At 38.5% G+C, this 22,808-nt stretch overlaps 2 protein-coding genes across 2 annotated transcripts; both read right to left on the bottom strand.

The window, feature by feature from the left end:
* Window positions 1-5,479: 5,479 nt before the first annotated feature.
* On the bottom strand, window positions 5,480-20,966 carry LOC124248226 (olfactory receptor 1N1-like). The gene is made up of 3 exons (XM_046678109.1): window positions 20,871-20,966; window positions 14,008-14,093; window positions 5,480-6,425 (listed from the first exon to the last, which is right to left on the bottom strand). The coding sequence occupies exons 1-3, from the start codon at window positions 20,964-20,966 to the stop codon at window positions 5,480-5,482; spliced, it is 1,128 nt and encodes a 375-aa protein (XP_046534065.1).
* LOC124231036 (olfactory receptor 1N2) lies at window positions 20,966-21,919 on the bottom strand. Its single transcript, XM_046647679.1, has one exon. It carries the CDS (start codon window positions 21,917-21,919, stop codon window positions 20,966-20,968), a length of 954 nt encoding a protein of 317 aa, XP_046503635.1.
* Window positions 21,920-22,808: the final 889 nt, after the last annotated feature.

Here is a 22,808-nt window from a genome sequence, read left to right as displayed (position 1 = left end):
GTCTTAAAGGGCCCACGCACAAACTCACTCATTGCAGCAACCTAAAATCACCAGAGAGAAGGATGACAGTCATTTGGTGAAACGAGGCTCACCTGGTGGGCTCTGGGGGCATCTTGGTGAGAGGAGGGACCTCTCCAGAGACTGAGACATTGGTGGGGGCCATTGTTCTGAGCTGGTCCAGGCGTGCTGACATGGACCCCAGTGGGTGCCATTGAGGTTCACCCCTTGGCCTGTTAGCCCAGGAGTCTGCTACCCCAACTAGAGCACAGATTTAATCCAGTTCAGCCAGGGCAGGCAACCCGCCCTAGGGACCAGCCTCACCTAACAGCAAGCCCTCTAACTACTTTTCAGGCTGCAATTGACTGGGTGCTTTGATCCTCTACAGGCTGGCAAGGGTGTCTGCCTCTGTGGGGCAGGGCCTGTGTGAGGACCAGGTGAACTGTAGGGGGCAGTGGTGGAGAAGTGGGGGCCCCTGAAGTGTGGTGTCGGGGTATGCTCCAGGGGGTTGAGAAGTGTGCACAGACCAGGACTGTGTTGATGGTGTATGTGGTCCTGTGAGGGATGAGGCTTATCAGCAGCAGAAGACCTGTGCTTCACAAATGGCCACAAAAAGGATCAGCCCCACCTTCCAAAGCCTGAAACAATTGAGTGGCCCATGCCTAGGGCCAGCCCCACACAGCTGCACTCCTAAGAGAACTGACAACAGCCTTGTAGGCCTGAGGCCTATCACAACTGTACACCCCTGGGCCTATCAACAAGCTACACTGGGTACCAACCCAATTAAGAGGAAAACTGCAATAGGAGTGTGCTGATAGACTTTGTAGCCAACAGTGCTGAGGTTCCCCAAACTGGATTTACAAACAGCTGACCAGGGAAGGAAAGATTAGACTCCCTAGGTACCTGCAGTGGGAGCAACCCTGCCACAGCAGAAGGACACAAGTAGCCCACAAAGAGGTCACTCCTGGTTCTTATGGACTGGTGACAAGAGGGAAGCACACTGCTGGGCCTCATAAGGCATCTCATACATAAGGCCACTTCTCCAAGATCAGGAGACATAGCCAAACCACCTAATACATAGAAATAAGCACAGAGAAAGAGGCATAATGAGGAGGCAAAGGAATACTTTCCAAGCAAGGGAACAATACAAAAACCCAGAAAAAGGACTAAATGAAACAGAAACTAGTGACCTACTTGACAAAGAGTTCAAACAAAATATCATGAGGATGCTCACAGATATGGGGAGAATAGATGAACACAGTGAGCACATCAGCAAAGAACTGGAAGATATAAAGAAAAAACCAGTCAGAAATGAAGAATGAGAAATTCACTAGAGGGATTCAATAGCAGAGTAGAGGAAGCAGAAGAACGGATCAGGGAGCTAGATGAAAGACTAGAGGAAATCACCCAAGCAGAACAGAAAAGAGAAAAAAGAATTAGACAGAATGAGAACAGTCTAAGGGAACTCTAGGACGATATCAAGCATGCTAACATTTGGATTATAGGTGTCCCAGAAGGAGAAGAGAGAGAGAAAGGGGCAGAAAATTTATTTATAGAAATAATTGACGAAAATTTTCCTAACCAGAGGAAGGAAACAGACATCCAAGTTCTGGAAGCACAGAGAACTCCAAACAAGATAAGCCCAAAGAGGCCAACACCAAGACATGTTATAATTAAAATGTCCAAAATTAAAGACAAAGAGAGAATCCTAAAAGCAGCAAGAGAAAGGCCACAAGTGACGTATAAAGGGAAGCCCATTGGTCTATCAGCGGACTTCTCAGCCAAGACCCTACAAGCGAGAAGAGAATGGCATGATGTACTTAAAGTGTAAAAAGGAAAAAACCTACAGCCAAGAATACTCTATTCATCAAGGTTGTCATTCAGAAAGGAAGGAGAGATAAAGTGCTTCCCAGACAGATGCTATCACTTTGAATTTTGCCTCTGCTGCATTATTTCCATCATCTCCTTCTGGGGCTTTAAATGAATACATGTGTATGTTACACCTTTTGAGTGTCTTCCTTATGGATTTTAGGCTCTGTTATGTTTTTTTCTTTCAATTTCTTTTCTCTTTATGATTCAGTTATGAGTTCACTAGTCTTATTTTCTGTGAGTTCAGTTTGCTGTTAAACCACCTAACTATTTTTTGGTAACTGGTTACTGAGATATAATTCACAAGTCATACAATTCACCCATTTAAATTGTACAATTAAATGGTTTTAAATGTATTCGCAGAGCTATTGAATCTTGTGTCAATTTTGAATAGCTGTATTTTTCAAGGAATTTGTCAATTTCATTCACTTTGACATATTTGTTCACATAAGTTTATCATCACTTAGCTGTGATAATCTTTCTTTCCTTCCTGATAGAACTAATTTGCTTTCCCTCATTTTTCCTAAAGAGTCTAGTAGCTGTTTATTGATTTTGTTCATCTTTTCAAAGAATCAACTTTGTTTCTGTTAATTATTTCTATTTCTTATCAGTACTATATCTCATCGGCTTCTGTATTTATCTTTATTATTTCCTTTCTTCTACTTACTTTTGGTATATCTTGTCCTTCAATTTATAGCTTCCTAAGACAAAACCTTATGTCATGTACTTGATTTTTTTTTCTCTTTCAATGTAAATATTCAAAGGTAAATTATCCTTTAAGCATTGCTTTAACTGAAGCTCGTCAACTTTGATACGTTGTCTTTTCTTTTTTTTTAAAGATTGGCACCTGAGCTAATATCTGTTGCCAATTTTCTTTGTTTTCTTCTTCTCCCCAAGGCCCCCTGATACATAGTTCTATAGTCAAGTTATGAGTGTCTCTGGTTGTGCGGTGGGATTCTGCCTCAGCATGGTTTGTTGAGTGGTGCCACGTCCGTGCCCAGGATCTGAACTGGTGAAACCCTGGCCTCCGAAGAGGAGCACACAAACTTAACCTTTGGGTCACAGGCCGACACCCCCGATGTCTTTTCAATATCTTGTTAATCGAAATATTGTATTATTTTCTTTGTGATTTATTCTTTGACTCTTTGACACACGTTTTTAGAAGTGTGATGGTTAATTTTCAAATATTTATGACTTTCCTACATATTTTATTGTTACTGACTTTTTGCTTTTTTGTTTTCTAAATTTGTTTATTATGAAATAATTTTAGATTTGCAAAATATTGCAAAAATAGTTAAAAGTATCCTCATATACCTTATAGCCAGGTCCCCCAATTACTGTGGTGTAATTATCAAAATCAAGGAGTTCAGTGTTGATAAAATTCTATTAAGTAATCATCAGAGTTGATTCTTTGAAAAGATGAACAAAATCAATAAACAGCTACTAGACTCTTTAGGAAAAATGAGGGAAAGCAAATTAGTTCTATCAGGAAGGAAAGAAAGATTATCACAGCTAAGTGATGATAAACTTATGTGAACAAATATGTCAAAGTGAATGAAATTGACAAATTCCTTGAAAAATACAGCTATTCAAAATTGACACAAGATTCAATAGCTCTGCGAATACATTTAAAACCATTTAATTGTACAATTTAAATGGGTGAATTGTATGACTTGTGAATTATATCTCAGTAACCAGTTACCAAAAAATAGTTAGGTGGTTTAACAGCAAACTGAACTCACAGAAAATGAGATATTCTAATTTTGTCACTTGTCCCAGTAATGTCCTTTTTCAGGCCAGGATCCAGTCTAGAATCACACATTGCATTTCACTAACGAAATTCCTTTTAATTTTGTTTAGTTTTTCTGTCTGTCTTTCATGACCTCGACGCTTATGAAGAGTACTGGACAGCTATTTTGTAGAATGTCCCTCAGTTTGGAGTTGTCAGGTGTTTCCTCATGGTTGAACTCAGATTATACAATTTTGACCTATCATAAAAGTGAAATCGTATCCTTCTTATTATATCATATCAGGAAGTAAGTAGGGTTGGTATGTTTCATTACCGGGTGTTGTTTGTTTTGGTCTCTTGGCTAAAGTGCTGTTTGTCTTTATTTGAGATAAGCATTTCAAATATCTTTTTTCAGTTTGTCAATTGTCTTTTACTTTGTTTACAGCGTTGCTTTGCCATGAAAAGTTTTAAATTTTTATATAGTCAAATTTATCAAGTTTTTATTGCTCCATGATTTTGAATGAAAGTTATTCTCTAAGTTGAAATTAAGAGGAAATTGCCATGTTTTCTTCTAGTACCTATATGCCAGACGGCTACCCAGTTGTCCTAGTACATGTATTAAACAATGTATCTTTGTACCAGCAATTTGAAGTTTTATCTTTATGATACACTAAATTTTATTTCTGTTCACTTGTTTACTTGTTTATTCATTCACCAGTATCACACTGCTTTAATTACAGCATTTAAGGACATTTTCTATCCTCAAGAAGCTACACATATGGCCCCAAAATAGATAAATATTAACAGATATTTATAGTAGAGTGAGACAAATGTTTTATAGAGATGGTTGCAAAAGTCTGTGGGCACATACAGGAGTGAATTAATAATTCCCTCTGGATAGATGAATCCAGGAGGACTTCACTCAGAAGGCAACACTTGTGATGAGTCTTGATGTCAGAGTCAGGTCCCTCTCCTGTGAGTTATTGAAAAATCCTCTCTGTGGGTTCCGAGGATATATCTTTAGCATCCATCCCTAGGGGAGATGCAATAATGAAATTGATACAGTTATATTTTAAAATACATCTAAACATAGACTGTTGGCATAGTGCTGAAGAACGATGATTCAGTAAAAGAAATTTGATGAGAGTCCCAAATAATGTGGTCCAAGTATCCTTCTCTATGATCATGTGGCTTGATTCATAAGTCATTCAGAGTATCTAAGTAGAGACTTATGTTCAAGCAGAGCGCACGCTCTCTTGGGGAGATATCAGCATCTGAGGCTGTTCACACTTCCATCCTCTAGTTTCTTATTTGCCTTGCTTTATCTTCAAATTGTTAGTATTGGGAGAAGTTGTTGGTTAGAACCCTGTACATGAACAGTGTGAAGAAGCCAAGAAAAGAGAGAAAACTAGTAATTGAGAGGAATATGTGGATTTCATGTCAGTTTAGGCAGAGTGTGACCATTAAGTGTATGCATTTTGGAATCACATATCTTGGTTCAAATTCTGGCTATGTCACTTATTAGCTGTTTATATTCAGGCAAGTAATTTAATCTTTTGAGCCTTTGTTTACTCTTCTGTACGATGAAAATATTTTCCCCAGAGACATATGTTGAATATTGCTGAAGATAATGAAGATCTAAGCATAAGACCGGGAAAAAATAACTTTACATATTGTATATTTTTTTTCTTCTAAATCTCCCAGAAACACTACATGATAGATACTATTTTACATCCTTTTATGAATGAGGAGATTGTGGCTCAATGTGGTTATTTAATTTGCCCTAGGTTGGAAAGCTAGCAAGAGGCAGATGCAGGATTTGGATGTAGGTATCAAGATAACTCTATAAATTGATTTTCCCTGACCAAAATGGTGTATTTGGCCTCATGGATATTGTAGTGCCCTTCTGCTCAGGAATCTCCCCAAGGCACTCTTTATGTCTTTGTTTCTCAGGCTATAGATGGAGGGGTTCAGCATGGGGGTCACCACAGCATACATCACTGCTGCAATCCTGTCCTTGCTGGCTGAATCAGCAGTGGAGGAAATGAAGTACACCCCAATAGCAGACACATAGAACAAGCAAACTGCCGAGAGCTGGGACCCACAGGTCGAGAAGGCCTTCCACTTCCCAATTGCTGATGGGATTCTCACAATGGCAGCCACAATGCGGACATAAGAAATGATGATTAGCAAGGGGCTCAAGATGGTTAATGTCCCTCCCCAGTATATCAGCACACTTCGGTTGGCATTAGTATTGGAGCAAGAGAGCTTTAACATGGGGAGAGGTTCACAAAAGAAGTGGTGGATGATGTTGTCAGTGCAGAAGGATAACTGAGCCAGAATGGTGTGGATTAGAGAGTATGAATGAGCAAGGATTAGCAACATGACCAGCAACAGGATAGAGCATCTGGGACTCATGACCAAGGTATAGAGAAGGGGGTGGCAGATAGCCACAAGCCGGTCATATGCCATCGCCGCCAGGAGGAAAACATCTAGACCAATGAACCACAGGAAGAAGTAGATCTGAGACAGGCATCCAGCATAGGTGATAGTATGCCTGTGGGCCTGGATGTTCACCAACACCCTGGAGACCATGGTAGATGGTAAATACAGGTCGTTGAGGGAAAAGTTTGCCAGGAAGAAGTACATGGGGGTGTGGAGGTGTGGATCAGAGCCAATAGCCATGATGATGACAACATTACCCACCACAGTGACCAAGTACACACTCAGGAAGATGCTGAAGAGGAGAGGCTGCTTTCCCTGTTGCTCAGACAGGCCCAGGAGGAGGAATTCAGAGGCACTGAACATGTGGTTTCCTGGTTTCGTGTCGCTAGTGTAACCAAGGAATAAAATTGAGATGACGCTTCAAAAATTATTCTTGCTCTAATATTGTCTAGATGGACACAAAGACATAAAATAATATGGAATCAGAATATTAATAGCTGTGCATTATCTCACTGAAACCTGAAAAAGCTTTATGAAATAGATATTATGCCCATTTTATTGATGAAAGAACTGAGTCTCCTAGAAAGAGACAGAGGTAAGGTTTAAATCTAGCAATTCTGACTTCAGAGTCTGTCATCTTAACCTCTTTACTAATCTACTTCCGATGAGGCACCCAGATCTAACTTATTTATTCATTCTACATTCAATGAGTATTTATTATGTCCTAGCTGCTGCTCTAGGTACCAGAGAAACAATGGTAACAAATACAACAGTGTTCCTGCTGTCATGTAGATAATATTCTATTCAGAGGAGTCATGTAATAAATAAACATTTACATAAACAAGAAAATAAGTGCCAAAATTAAAACAAAATATAGCAACGACTAGCATATTACTTTACATTGAGTGGTCAACAAAGAACTCATTATTGAGGATTGGAGAAGAAGAGCTGCCAAGTGAAGAATGACTAGAAGAGCATTTCATATGCAAGGAATAGTAAGTGCAAACATGGGATGAGCATATGTATTTGAAGAAACAGAAAGAAGGCAAGTGTGGCTCAAGTGCAGTGAGCAAAGCAGGGGGGTAGGAACAGGTTGTATACAGCCTGAGAATCTGAAGTGCAGATTCTCAGTACAATTCAGACACCTGTGGGCACAGGTGGGTGATTAAGCAGCGGATGGCCATGATCTGTGGTATGGAAAGATCATTCTAGTACTATGGACAGAAGGATTGTAGCGGCCAGAGTGCAAACAGAGAGGCCAGTAAGGAAACACATATGGGACCAGGGCAGGGAGACAGAGTGAAGTGGGTGGGTTGGGGCTATGTTAGAGAGTTGAGTGAATTGCCCAGGGAACCACAAGTGGTGGATCTGGGCTCTATAGTAAAAGGCCCTTCGCTCCTCCAGCTGCACCCTTAGAGGTACAAATAGAAAAACTCTCTGAAGTAAACAGAAAAGAATTAAGATGATTTCCTTCATCAATAGGGGCCAATTAAAAATGACATAAAGAAAAGAATCAGAGAAATGATCTCTACAATATTTTTCAAATGGCAGAATCCCTGGAACGTGTTGGATGCAGAAGAAGACTAAAAGGAGGGTGTCATAGATATGGATAACTCTGAGTTATTCTCAGAAAAGGAGAGAAAGGAAAAGGCAAAAGCTCCAGGACCATTTACAGGGCTGTAGACACAAAAATCATTTATAATGTGTTTACTCTGTGCCAATGACTTCTATCATTTAATCCATACAACGTATATGTTAAGTATATTTACCTTACATTTTCAAGTAAGAAAACAGGGAGCTCAGAGAGGCAAACTGACCAGCCTAAGATCACACAGCCAATAAGAAGACAAGTCAATATTCAAACCAAGATCTGTCTTCTACTAAACCTGGAAGTTAGTCCATCACACAATTCCACCTCCGAAGGCAAGCAAACCTTAATTTTCTCATGCGTACTATAGATATATTATCAACTACTTTGGAAATGTAACCATGTGGAGTAGACCCATCCTCTAGAAGCCTCCGCAGTGGGTATAGGAGCCATGTTTATAATTTTTCATCTATTCAAATACTGATTGATTGCCTACCTTATGCCGGGAATGCCTATGGGCACTGGATATTTAAGCTTAATCAAAATAGGCATAGTTCCTGTGCTTAATTGGGGAGACTGACAATAAACAGTCAAGCAAGTAAATATATAGTCAGAAACTCTGATTAGTATTGAAAAAGAGAGGTATGGTAGTATGACTGAGAGAATTTCGTTGGACGGCCTACTTTAGATTAGAGTTCCGGGAAAACTTCTTTGGGAAGGTTAAACATAATTTGGGACCTGCAGTAGTAATTAGCTATATCCAGAGTAGAAAGAAAGAAGAGTAAGGATATAAACTTTCCAGCATACGTGAAGGTTCCAAGGTCATAAAGGGCCTGGCTGGTGCGGGAAGACCAGTGTGGCTAGAGAATTGTGAGCAAGAGTTGCATAAAGTATAACCTGAGCTCTCTGGCCACAGGTGATTTAATCAGGGAGGCAGCTGAATCAAACTGAGTCAATTGAGCTGTGTTTTCACTACTTGGAGTTAGTGATATAGAGAATTTAGCCAGTTTGTTTTGGGTTCTGAAGATATAAGTTCATTGTAGAAATTAAAGTTCCTGTAAAGTTAGGAAAAGAGGCAGCATCCTGGGCACCAGAGCCCTGTGTAAACCTTTGTTAAGAGGAACGGAATCTAAGATATATCTGCGGAGAGAACTGGAAGTGGAACAAACTTGGAGAAAAGAGCAGCCAAGAGGTGTGGCGTTCCAGAAAGAGAGAGTAGCTACCGCCTGATTTTCCAGTGTAATTTCATTCTCTTCAGTCTTTTTCCCCCCCATAACAAATGGTGGAATGACTTAGTGCTCAAGAGGGCCGACTCTCAGATAAGACAGACTTTGTGTCCCTGCTTCCTCTGTCATCTATTACCTATGGATAAATTACAAACATCTCAACGATGGTAACAACAATAGTGAGAAGAATTAACAAGTATTGACCGTTGACATCCTGCCAGGCACTGTGCTAAAAGTGCTTTACTTGTCTTATCTCACTGTATTTTCACTGTCTTATAAGATGAACTCTCTATTTTTCAGATAAGAGACTGAGGTATGAAGAGATGAAGTAATTTATTCCAAATGAGACAGCTGGTAAGTAGTCAAGCCCAGACTTTAACCCGGGCCTACCTGATTCAGCTTTTATGCACCAGATCTTAACCAGTCTCAGATGTTATGGAGACATGGGGTTCTGCAGCCTTAACACTTTCCCCTTGGACGACAGCAAATTCACATCGCAGCTCTGTGTGGAGACTTGGCATCTTTCCCTTAAGGAATGGAAATGAATTCTAGTGTTGTAGGCAACTGTGGAGTGGATTTCTGGAGTCAAAATAAATGAAACTGAGGCAGCCTCAGGGGCCTCATGCTGGGAATATTTACCAGGTTTGGAGGCCCCAGTGTTCTCACTAGTGGGAACAGAGACTAATTGTCTGAATCCCTAAAGAGAGGAGGAGCAGTGCTGTTTTCAAGTGGGATTCCTGTTCTACTTGCAGACTCTCAGACAATGTTCCCTTGTCCATCAATTTGGGAGGCGCTGCTCTGGGCTCGCTACTGTTCCTCTATTCACTTCCATCTGTGACTCACAAAGAGGAACTTGGGTAACAGGTTCAGATGGAGACAGCAGAGATGAGGCATCTATTTCTTCATCTGAACTTGACATTGTCTTAGCCCAAAGTATCTTGGCCAATATTCTAACTCTTCTCTGTGTTATTATCCTCACCAAGTGCAACTAGGGTGTCTTTTGTGGAACAGAAGTTCTTAAATTTAATTTAGACCAATTTATCAGTTTTATCTGATATATTTGCTTACCATTTTGTTTGTGAGATTCATCAGTGTTCACTGTGTATTTGGTTTATCTATTCTCTTTCTGTTTAGAGTTCCATTCTATAAATACACCAGAATTGTTTTTTTGAGGATGATTAGCCCTGAGCTAACATCCATGCCCATCTTCTTCTATTTTACATGTGGGACACCTGCCACAGTATGGCTTTATAAGCAGTGCATTGGTCCGCACCTGGGATCTGAACCAGCGAACCCCGGGCTGTCGAAGTGGAGCACGTGAACTTAACTGCTATGCCGACCCCATTCCACAATTTTTAATCCATTATAAAGTAAATGGGCATTTAGGTTTTTTTCCTGTTTTACAGTATTATGAATAGAGTTGCTGTGGATATTCTTGTAAATATCTTTTTTTTTTTTGAGGAAGATTAGCCCTGAGCTAACATCTGCTGCCAATCCTCCTCTTTTTGCTGAGGAAGACTAGCCCTGAGCTAACATCCAGGCCCATCTTCCTCTACTTTATACGTGGGAGGACTGCCACAGCGTGGCTTGCCAAGCAGTGCCATGTCCACACCTGGGATACCAACCAGCGAACTCCAGGCCGCCGAAGTGGAACATGCAAACTTAACCATTGCACCACCGGGCTGGCCCCCTTGTAAATATCTTTTGATAAGCGCATGTGTGCACTTCTTTGGAAATGCTGGGTCATGGGGAAGACGACAACAGATCCTACCCAATGGCACTCCAGAGGTTTTATACTAATATAAACCCCCATTTGTAGCATAAGAGGATTTTAGTTGCTCCACATCCTCAGCAAGACTCAGATTGTTAGTCTTTTAAATTTTAGGCACGCTGTTAGATGTGTAATAGTATCTTATGGTGATTTTAATTTGCATTTCTTTGATATTAACTTCTGAATTTGAACACCTTATAATATGTTTATTATTCATTTGGATATCTTCTTTTGTGAAGTAGCTATTCAAATCTTTTGCTTATTTTTCTATTGCATTTTCTCCCTTTTTTCTTTTGATTTGAAGAATCTTTTGTATACTGTGGATTTGATTTCTTTGTGGAAAATAGATGATAGAATCTTCTACTCTATGAGTTGCGTTTTCACTATCTAAATGATGTATTTTCATGAACAACAGACAGTAAATTTAATGTAGTCCAATTTGTCTATTTGTTCCTTTATGATTAGTACTTTTTGTGTTTTGTTTTAACAAATATATAAAGATATTCTCCTATGTTATTTCCAAAAAGCTTTTGTTTTTTACCTTTTATGTTTAGATCTATAATCCTTCTGGAAGTAATTTTTGTTTATGGTGTGAGTTATAATTCATCTTTCTTCCTTATAGATATTCAATTACCCCAGCACCATTTGTTGAAAAGGCCATCCTTTCCTCACTGCTTTGCAGTATCACCTTTGCCACATATATATGTATAAATGTATAGCTATGTGTGCAAATATTTGTATGATGAAGTTTTTATTTCTCTCGGGTAAATACCTTTGACTGGAAAGGCTAAGACAATTGTACGTTTAATTTTATGAGAAATTGACCAGCTGTTTTCCAAAGTGGCTCTACATTATGCATTACTATCAACAATGCGTGGGAGTTACAATTCCTTACATCCTCACTACTAGTAGGTATTGTCAGTCATTTGAATTTTAGCCATTATAGCAGGTTTGTTGTGGTATCTCACTGTGGTTTTTATTTCCATTTATCTAATGACTAATGAGGTTGAGTGTCTTTACACATGCTGATTTGCTATATATCTTCTTTGCTGAAATATCTGTTTAAATGTTTTGCATATACTTTTTAAATATTTGGATTGCTTGTCTTCTGTATATATTCTGGATTCAAGTCTTTATTAGAATTTTTTTTTGCAAATATTTTCTGCCAATCTGAGGCTTGCTTTTTTATTTTACTAAAAGTCTCTTTTGAAGAGCAGACATATTTTATTTTCGTGAAGTTCAAATTATAAATTTTTCTTTGGGCCGGCCCCTTAACTGAGTGGTTAAGTTCACATGCTCCACTTTGGCGGCCCAGGGTTTCGCTGGTTCGGATCCTGGGTGTGGGCATGTCACTATTTGTAAGGCCATGGTGAGGTGGAGTCCCACATAGCACAACCAGAGGCACTCACAACTAAAATATACAACTATGTACTAGGGGGCTTTGGAGAGAAGAAGGAGGAAAAAAAAAAGAAAAAGAAGATTGGCAACAGATGTTAGCTCAGGTGCCAATCTTTAAAATAAATAAATGAATAAATTTTATAAATAAACTACAAGTTCATGACTTTAGCGTCTTGTTTAAGAGATTTTTGCCTACTCCATGTTTATCAAGATTTTGTCCAAAGTTTTATTCTAATAATTTTATAGTTATAATTCCTTCACATCTGACCCATTTCAAGTTACGTTTTGTATGTGGTGCAGCATAAGAGTCTATGTTCATTTAAGACATGTTGATAGTGAATCATGCTTGCGTCATTTGTTGAAATAATATTTTTGCATATTGAATCGTCTTGGTGCAATTGCAAAATATTTATTGACTATATATGTATTGATCTACTTATGGATTATTCATTCTTTTCATTCATCTATATTCCTATTCTCATGCAATTATTAATTATCTTCATTGCTATGGATTTATATAATGTTTTGAAATTAGGTAAAGTAAGTCTGCCAGTTTTTCATTTTTAAGTTGTTTTGGCTATTCTGATTCCTTTTCGTTTCTATATAAAATCAAGAATTAGCTTTTAAAAGTAGTCTGCTGACATTTTGACTGTGATTGCATTGAATCTGTAGATCAATTTGGGGGAGAACTGGCACTGTAATCATAGTGGATCATCCAAACCATGTACAAGGCACATCTCTTTATTTAATTCCTCTTTAATTTCACTCATGAATGTTTTATAGTTTTTAATGTACATATTTTGTTAAATTTATCTGCTTGTATTTCTTAGCTTTTATACTGTTATAAGTTGTATATTCAAATTTTTAATTCTCAGTTGCTCATCACTAGGATATAGCAATACCATTGATTTTTGTTTTTTGTTCATTAATTCTGCGTCCTGCTACCTTGCTAAACTCCCTTAGTTCAAATAGATTTTGGGGGAGATTTTTTGTTTTCTTTGCCCTCTTTTTCTGCCTTCTTTTAGATTAATTTAGTTTGTATTATTCTTTTTATCTCTATTATTGGCTTATTAGGTATATGTCCTTTGTTTGGTTATTGTGTTGCTCTATGGTTTACAATATATGTCTTTAACCTATTCTAGTCTGATTTCAGTCATGATTTTACCTCTTAATATGTATTATAAAACTCTTAGAAGTTTCTATTGTTTTTCTACACCCTTTGTGTTTTCACGAAGGTTTTACTTCTGCACGTGTTACAAATCTCACTACATATTTATTATTGCTTTAAACAATCACTTATCTTTAATATAGATTAAAAATGTGAAAATGTTGTATTTTTTCCGTTTCTAGTATTCTTCATTTCTTTGCATAGAAGAACCAATTTTCTATCTGTTATTCTTTTCCTTCTGCTCTAAGAACTTCCTTCTACATTTCTTTAGTGCTAGTTTAGTGATGGTTGTGAATTTTCTGGTCTTTCCTTTGTTGAAATTCAGTTTTGAAAGATATTCCCTGGGTTTATAATTCTAAGTTGATCTTTTTTGGTCTTTCATAACTTTAAATATGACATTCAATTTTCTTTTCTCTTGGATAGTTTTTGATGGAATTTTTATCTTTGCTTCTCCATATATACATATCTTTTTTACTTTGGTTTTTATAACATTTTCATAAACAATTTTGATACACTTTGATATGATTTCCTTTATGTTGCTTTGGCTTGGATTTTTTTGACCTTCTTAAATTTTGAAGCTTATAGTATTCATAAAATTTGTACGGTTTTCTTTAATCAGTATTACTTCAAATAATTTTTCTACACTCTCCTCTCCTTCTGGGCCACAAATTGTTTCACAAGTCAATGATGCTTGGTTTTCTTCTTAACCTATTTTCTGTGTTTCATTTTGGATAGTGTAATGGGGTTGAACTGTGTCCCCCTCCCTAAAATCATATGGTGAAGTTCTAACCCTAGTACCTCAGAAAGTGATCTTACTTGGAAATAGAGTCATTGCAGATGTAATTGGTTAAATCCATTCGTTTTGGAATAGGGCAGGCTCCTAGCCCAATGCCACTGGTGTCCTGAAGAAACGGGGCAATTTGGACACAGACACACACAGACACACACACACACACGCACACACACACACACACACACACACAGGGAGAACACCATGTGAAGATTAAGGCAGAGATTGGAGTGATGCTTCTACAAGCCAAGGAATGATGAAGATTGCCAGAAAACCACCAAAACCTAGTGATACCGACCCTGATATCAGTTTCCCCACATTAAACCCAGCATATGTGGGGTTAAAATCAAAACACTCATTCCTTGCTTACTCCCTGGCTTCCTGGCTCCAGAATCCGCTATCATCCACGGAGACAGACACTGCCAAGAACAAGCACCTGGATTCATTATCTCCTCCCTGCAAAGAGATACAGGCTGGTAGAAAAGCTGCCGACCAGCAAGGTCACAGGCTTCCTCCTCTCTGCAAGTAGTCTCAAGGCCAAACGCAGACTGGTGGGAAAGCTCTGACCAGCAGGGCCATGTGCTCCCCTTTCCCCTACCTAAAACCCCAAATAAAAACCCTTCCTTTTAGCTTTTCAGGGAGTTTGGGATTTCAGCGTTAGCTGCCTTCTCTCCTTGCTCAGTGCTGTGCAATAATAAAATTCCTACTTTCTTCCACTACACCCGGTGTCAGAGATTGGCTTGCTGTGCAACAGGTGAGTGAATTCACTTCAGGTTCAATATCACTAGGAGAGTGGTATGAAAGAGATTCTCTGTCAGAAACTTCAAAGGGAATCAACTCTGCTGACACCTTTGATCTTGGACTTTCAGCCTTAAGAAATGTGAGAATAAATTTATGTTTTTAAGCCACCCAGTGTGTGGTATTTTGTTATGATAGTCCTAGAAAACTAATAGGTAGTTTCCATGTATGTTCAAATTCATGAATCTTTTCTTTTGTGTTGTTTAACTTTCTGGTAAATCCATCAAGTGTATTTTTCATTTTGTATATATATATATATTTTCAATGACAAAAGTTCATTTTGTGTTTTTTATATTGTATATTTTTCTCCTCAGGATATTTATGTTGTCCTCTACCATTTGAATATATAGAATATATTTACAAGACTCTTTCCATGCTCTTGTCTTCTGATTTTCTTTGTCTTGTAATTTCCATGTCTGTTTCCACTGATTGATTTTTCCCTTGCTAATGACTAATATTTGCCTGCTTCTTTGTATACCTAGTATTTTTTATTGAATATCAGACACTAAATTTTAGATTTTTAGATTTTAAGTTTATTTTTACTCCTTTAAATATTGTTGGCCTTTGTTCTTAGATGCATGTTTTTTGGAATATACTTGATCTTACCAAGGCTTACTCTTAAGCTTTGTTAGGAAACTTCTGGAGCAACCTTCCGCCAGGGCATAGTTTAACTCCACTACTGTGGGAATACCCATTTACACATGCAGTACAAGGTTTCTGTCCACTCTGGTTGCTGGAATCACAAAATATCCTGAGTCTTCTATGAGCTCCAGTGAATGATCCACTCAGCCCTTTCCAGTGATGTTTTTCTTCAGCCTCAGGTAGTTTAGTTACACACATGTTCACATCCCGTCCCACTCAAAGGCCCAAGGAAGCCCATCTGCAGATATTTGATATTTCTCTCTGTACAATTCCCTTCTTTCTAGTCTTCTCCCAAGAATTATAATTATCTTGGCTTCCCTGATCTCCACACATCGTCTCCTTAACTAAAAGAGGTTGCTGAGCTCTTTGCGTTTTCCTCTCGACACTGCAGTCTGGAAATACTCTCCAGACAGAAGGGTTGGAAATCAGAGATCATCCATTTGTTTCCACCCTCTTGGGGATCACTGTTTTTCATAGTTTTTAAAACAGTAGCTTTACTGATATAATTTACATATCATAAAATTCAGTATAATTTCAGTGTATATTCAGTGAATTTTAGTAAATTCTAGTAAATTCACAGACTTGTACACTCCTCACCACTATCTGATTTTAAAATGTTTCATAACTCAAAAAGTGACTTAGTACCCACTAGCACTCAATCCTTATTCTCCTTTGCTCCCAGCCCTTGGAAACCACCAATCTACCTACTCCTTCTATGGATTTTCCTATTCTGTAAATTTCATATAAATGGAATAGTATAATATGAGATCCTTTTTGACTGACTTTAATTTTGCTTAATATTTTCCAGATCTATCCATATCATAGCAAGTATAAGTACTTCATTCCTTTATATTGCTGAATAGTATTTTATTGTATGGATGTACTGCATTTTATTTGTCCGTTCATCGGTTGATGGACATTTGAGTTGTTTCCCCTTTTTGGATATTGTAAATAGTGCTGATATGAAAATGAATGTGCAAGTTTTTGTGTGGATATATGTTTTCAGTTATTTAGGATATGTGTGTAAGAGTAGGATTTCTGTGTCAGATGGCAAATCTATGTTTAATTTTGGAGAAACTGAAAACTGTTGTCCAGAGTACCTACAGAATTTCACATTCCCGTCAGCAATGTATTAGGGTTCCAATTTTTCCACATTCTCACCAGCACTTGTTCTTTTCTGTCTTTTTTATTTTAGTCATCTTAGTGGATGTGGAGTGATATCTTTTTGTGGTTTTGATTTGCATTTCCCTAATGACTAATGGATATCGAGCATCTTTTCATGTACATATTATCAGCACTTAGAGCATGGCCATTAGCTTGATCATTGAAACCTTTACCCTTTTTCTGGTCATTCCTTTCTCATGTGTTCCTTGAGTGCTCTTGGCATTTTATGATCTTCAGCATCAATCCGTATGTCCTGAAAGATCCAGACTGAACTAAATATCTTCACACTGGTGTTCCTCTGCCTTGACCATATGAAATTAAATGACTGTAGATCAGACATATCAAGTTAAGGAAAGAGAAAAGCAATTTTTCAGTGGTTTTATTAGTAAATGTTTGAGAATAATCAGTTGGCACTCTGCATCCATTCTGACCTTGTGCTAGTGTACTTTTCTATATTTCAAAAGCTGGAAAGAAGAAAGGGATACTTTTCCCAGACTCCTTTGCAGTTTCAGGTCCTGGATGTGAATTAGGTTCTATTGAACAGATGGGCTTGAGTGAAATTTGAAATATTGAAATAAGGTAGAGGGCATCCTGTTTTGTTTTGTTTTGGCCTTTTATACTGTCAGGTGTATTCATGAAGCATTTTTTCTGCAGTAGAATTTCAGTATCCAGTCAGTAGGTAGATAGATGCCAAGAGGCAGTTGCACTGGCATTGGCAGCTAGAGCCCACTTTTCTGTGGCCAGTCATCATGTTAGTGGGAATCAAGAGGTAGTTTTGATGTTAATTTCTGATACTTGGGTTGCAGCAGCGCTGACATGCTCTTGAATTCAATATCTCCAATCGCAATCTTCTGATTCTCTTCCTTCCTGACTGCACAAGATAGAAGTACTCCAAGTGGGTAAGACTATTATTGTTCTTAAGGTTATTTTGGGGAACTCATCTTAGAGCCTGTGATTCTATAACACTTTCAATGACTTTGTAAGCACCCAATTCCCTGAATTAACTTTACTTCTACTTAAAATACCACCAGTCGTTTCTTTTCCCTTACGAAGAACCTTGATTAACACAATAGATAATGAAATGTAGACTTAATCCTGGAATAATTGTAACACCAGGCCCCTTGTGCTCATGTGGATAGACAGAAAACTCCATCAGCCCCAAATGAAAATATCACAGCTGATTTCTAATACAGAGAAAGAATTACTTTTATTTTTTAAAAACAATTTTCTTTAGAAGTCTTCTGCCTCTCACCCTTGTAGCAGGATATATAATAACTTCATCTAGCATCTGTTTGTTGACAGCATGGAATTTTCTATCAATTGTCTCTTGAAGAAGAGAAAGATTGATTTTATCTCTAGAGCAAACTCCAGATAACCAAAGTATAGGTATTGGCTAAAATAAGTTGATAAAAATTTTAAAATATGTTTAAATTTGTGATTATCAAAGCAATGTTTCATTGCAGAGAATGTGAAAAATACAAGTTAAAAATGGATGTTGAAGAAAGAAAACAATGATCATGCATAATTCCACTGTCTCCGAGATGGCCACTCTTAATATTTTGGTGTATTTATTCAAACATTTTTAGCCAAGTGATATGCATAATAAATTCATAGTAAATTAAGTAATAATGAATTTCATATTAAGATTATTCTGTGTTAAAAGTGCATTATCAAATAACTGGAAGACTCATACAATAGTCCAAGATATCAACATAACACAATTTAATTAACAAAGCCCCAATGACTAACATTTGGGTAGTTTCTGTTTCTCTTATGAATAGTACCATTATACATAAATTCTTGACAATATATATATTTTTTGAGGAAGATTAGCCCTGAGCTAACATCCGCCACAAATCTTCCTCTTTTTTTCTTTTTTTTTTTAGCTGAGGAAAATTGGCCCTGAACTAACATCCACGCCCATCTTCCTCTACTTTATATGTGGGATGCCTGTCAAAGCATGGCTTGATAGGTGGTTTGTAGGTCTACACCAGAGATCCAAACCAGTAAACTCTGGGCCACCAAAGTGGAGCACGTGAACTTACCACTGTGCCACCAGGCTGGTCCCGACAATATTATTTTAGTATTTACTTGATCAAACTCCTGGAAGTGAATGAGTAAGTCATAGGGTACAAATCTTTTTAGTGCTCATAATATATATTATCAACATAATTCCTGGAAATCTATGTCAATTTATATTCCCACTACCTGTAGCATTTGAGAGTGTGTCCCTTTCCTGCCTCCATACAGCATCAATTATTGTCATTTAAAAACCCAATTACAATATCTAACAGTATTTTAAAACATAAATTTGGGATGTTGTTATTTCCGAAAGTCTTTACATTGTGATTCTGTACTATGTAAAGGACTATTTCCACTTTCAGAATTTTATTAGTTGTAATTAGCTATCTACATCCCACAGCATATAGTGGGATACTTAGGTACCACGTAAAGTCTCTAAATTTCCATTTACAAAAGAAATACTTTTCCTAATGAAAACAAATTTAAGTTTGATTATAGATTCAAAATGTCAAATGAAGCACATATACCTTCCGGAAGAGTGAAACAACAGTCACTTTTTAAATTGTGGAGTCCGCATAGAGTATATATACTCTTCTTTTCCAACTCATTTACTCTGCCTGAACAATATCCCCTTTATTTTCTGAGTCTTATGAGGGGTAGAGGTGGCTGAGGACAGGATAAAAGGAGAAATGGATGAGGTATAACGGTGCTATATTCCTGCACCTAAAATTTTCTGGACTTAGAAATATCTCTGGAAATATCCTATCCATTTGAAATTCATTTGATTTATAAAATTCATCATTGAAAGTGCAAATGGTCCTGTGGAAGAATGAACCTTATTCACAAGTTGAGTGCATGTCTTTTAAGGGATATAATCATATTTGCTTGAGTGCTCCAGGAATGGGAATTTTGACTGGGATCACTAGGATAGTCTATTCACAGGGCATGGCGTACCTGGGTGACTGGACACCAATGGTGGGAATTTTAGACGTAAGAAATTAGTTCAGAAAAAAAGAGGGATATTATTGACAAACACAGAACTTGATTCTTCTGATCTTTGCTTTGGTACTAGAAATTGCAGTAGTAGATTGCTGTGGTCAGGATTGAGTAAACTAATTCAAAGCCAGGATGGTCTAGTCTGCTTTCTCCAGGTGTCTCCTTATTCCCACCTCTTTCACCAAGGAGAAGGGACAGTGGGTGGAAGGGAGGATGGCCAAAAGGGAATGCATACAGATATGATCTTCTTCCTTTAGAATATTCTTCCTCTATAAACAAGATCTAATGTACAATACATCCAAAAGTCATACCATCTTTTTAAAAAAAACTTGGTCCAGGATGAACTTGCTCTTGAGACTTCAGAGAGCTCTGTTTAGATGCTTCCTTATCTCTTTGGGGTGACTTTCTAATTATTGGAACATTTTTTGTGCAAACCCCCAAATCTCATTTCTTGGTTCTAAAAATATCTATATGTTTTGAAACATGTAGAAATAAAAGCAATAATAATAACCTGTAAACCCGTTGCAAAAAGGTAACCACTGTCAAGCTTTGTGACTTCTTAAAACACCAGTTTTCACTGGACTATTTTTCATCAAATTATGTCCCTCAAACTTCCAGCACACTTGATTTATCATCTGTATTTTTGGGAATATTTTATGAAAGAACCCAGAGAATGAATTGTGTGCTTAGTAGAAAATTGGCACACAGTACGCACACATAAATATTGGCTCTGTTTCACCTATCTATTACAATAACAGAGAGCAGTGCTTTCAAGAAAAAGAAACACAATATTAAGGAAATACTATAAATATATATTCACTTAATTCTTTATCTCCTATTATAATTATTCAATATTTGTTGTGATCTCCACAACGTGGTATAGTAGAAAGAGGGTGAGTATTGTAATTGTATTTAGTTGGTTTGAGGAAGTTATTTCACATTCTGAGTCATTGTTTCACAATTCTGTCGCAAAGAACTTATGTGGAGAACAATGAGGAACATAGTAGATGATGAATAAATGTTTGTATTCTCATCCCTTCACCTCAAACCATGGCCCTCAAGGGCAGACTTACTTGGGCCATCACATACCTTAGCCCACTCTGGGTACTATACTGGCTTTAGAGACGAGGAGGGAGGAATGGTGTCCTGCTCTTAGGAATGGTTGCTTCACTGGGATCAGGAGAGAGACTGAGGCAGAACATCTCATTCCACAGTCAACTAAAGGAGTGGAAATATCTTTTTTGTTACATCCGTAACTCAGAGTTACCTGAGAACCTTCCTGTAAAATCAATCTGAGAGTGGTGGAATCATTGAATTGGTGGCGAGCAGAGGCTGATCGGGAGCCAGGATCAGGCATCACCATCATGGTAAGAAGAAGATTTTCCCACCTCCAAATAGTTTATCCAAAGCCTCCTTCATGTCTCTGTTCCTCAAGCTATAGATAAATGGGTTTAGCATGGGAATAATCACCATATAGAGAACGGCAGCCCTACTTTCCCTCTCTGCAGAGTGAGTTGTTGGAGGAAGTAAATACACACCCATAAGAGACCCATAGAAGAACAGGACCATGGTGAGGTGAGAACTGCAGGTGGAGAAGGCCTTCCACCGCCCTCCGGGAGATGAGATGCCAAACACAGCCCAGGAAATGCGGACATAGGAGAGGATGATCAGCGTGAGGGGAGCCGTGAGGAACATCAGACCCATGGTGATGATCATCAGCTCATTAACACGGGTATCTGAGCAGGCAAGCTTCAGTAGAGCACTGGGATCGCAGTAGAAGTGGGGGATGGCCTTGTGAGCACAGAAGGCCACACGGGTCAGCAACAATGTGTGCACCAGGGCAGGACAGTTGGTTAGCACCCAGCAGATGCCCAACATTAGTGCGCAGATCTGGGGACTCATAGCTGTGCTGTAATGGAGTGGCTGGCAGATGGCCACATAGCGGTCATATGCCATCACTGCAAGAAGGCAGTTGTCAAGGCCACCAAACATTAGGAGGAAATATAGCTGTGCAAGGCACCCAGAATAGGAGATGGTCTGGCTCTGGGTATGAATGTTGGCCAGCATTTTGGGGATTGAGGCAGAAGTGAAACAGGCATCAGTTAACGATAGGTTGGCCAGAAAAAAGTACATGGGGGTATGGAGGTGTGGGTCAGAGATGATGGCCAGGATGATGAGCAGGTTCCCCATCATGGTGACCAGGTACATGCCCAGGAAGATGCCAAATAGGAGTGGCTGTTCCTCTGGCCTCTCAGAGAGTCCTAGAAGGAGGAAGTCTGAAATAGCAGTTTGGTTCACTCTGCTTGGTTTCCCCATCCCTGTGGTTCTTGTTATCCGTGCAGATAAAATCCTTTAAAGAGTCAGTATTAAATTATTTAATCAATTCACAGATGTCTCTGTGTAGCTAGAAATATGCTGGGGAAAAAAGGAGAATAAATGGACCCTGCCAGTGAGAATCTCTGGATCTCATTGAGGATATAAGACAAGACCCATGGGACATTTAGAAAAGAGTCAAGATAATATACATTCAAATGCAAATTGTACTTTCTATGCTGTAATAGGGTCCAGAGAAAAGAGAAGAGTATGACCAGAGAAGTCAATGTAGGCTGTTGGATGAGGTGAGAATTGAGCATATCCTTGAAGGCAAGATTGGAAAAGACGTTGATGCTTCCCAATGGAAAAGCAGATACATGATCTCCCTCGCTGCCCCTACACAATACACACACACACACACACACACACACACACGATAGCCTTCTGCATGGAGCCTGAAAATGATATTGACGAACAAGATAGCTTCCTCTCTTCTTGCCTCCCCAATCCTAGAACTTGACCTCACCCATTCAGCTCCAGCACCTGTACTCATCCCTAACTGGGGGGCATAAGATGTGTTGACTGAGGGCAGTCAGTGTCTGTGATGTCCTATTCTCCCCATCTGCTGTTAGAATTTCCCCTCTGCAAACAGGACAGGAGGCCACCCCTGTCCCTCCATCACCCTCTTTTTTTGTTCCTGTCCACTCTCCTCTTGCTCCTTCCACCTGTATTCACTCTGGGAACTGGGATTTCAGTCCTCCTGGTCTCTTGGACATCAACATGATCAGTACCTATTTGTAGAACGTTTATAAGTGCCAGGCACCTTCATGATAGTGTTTTATTCTTCACAATAGTGTGAAGTAGGTATTATCCTCCATAATTTTTCAAATGG

Source organism: Equus quagga, chromosome 1 (genome assembly GCF_021613505.1).
Source record: "Equus quagga isolate Etosha38 chromosome 1, UCLA_HA_Equagga_1.0, whole genome shotgun sequence".
In the NCBI taxonomy this organism is placed as follows: Eukaryota; Metazoa; Chordata; class Mammalia; order Perissodactyla; family Equidae; genus Equus; species Equus quagga.
This window is presented reverse-complemented; position numbering and strand designations above follow the sequence as displayed.

What these genes read in the sequence shown, in the direction of transcription:
- LOC124248226 (XM_046678109.1), bottom strand. Translation starts at nt 20,966, where the DNA reads ATGGTGATGCCTGATCCTGGCTCCCGATCAGCCTCTGCTCGCCACCAA. An exon ending in TTTTACAGGAAGGTTCTCAG is followed by an intron (nt 14,094 to 20,870) that starts GTAACTCTGAGT and finishes CCGTTTCTTCAG; the next exon opens with GACACCAGTGGCATTGGGCT. An exon ending in TGCAATGACTCTATTTCCAA is followed by an intron (nt 6,426 to 14,007) that starts GTAAGATCACTT and finishes TGGTTACACTAG; the next exon opens with CGACACGAAACCAGGAAACC.
- LOC124231036 (XM_046647679.1), bottom strand. Translation starts at nt 21,919, where the DNA reads ATGGGGAAACCAAGCAGAGTGAACCAAACTGCTATTTCAGACTTCCTC.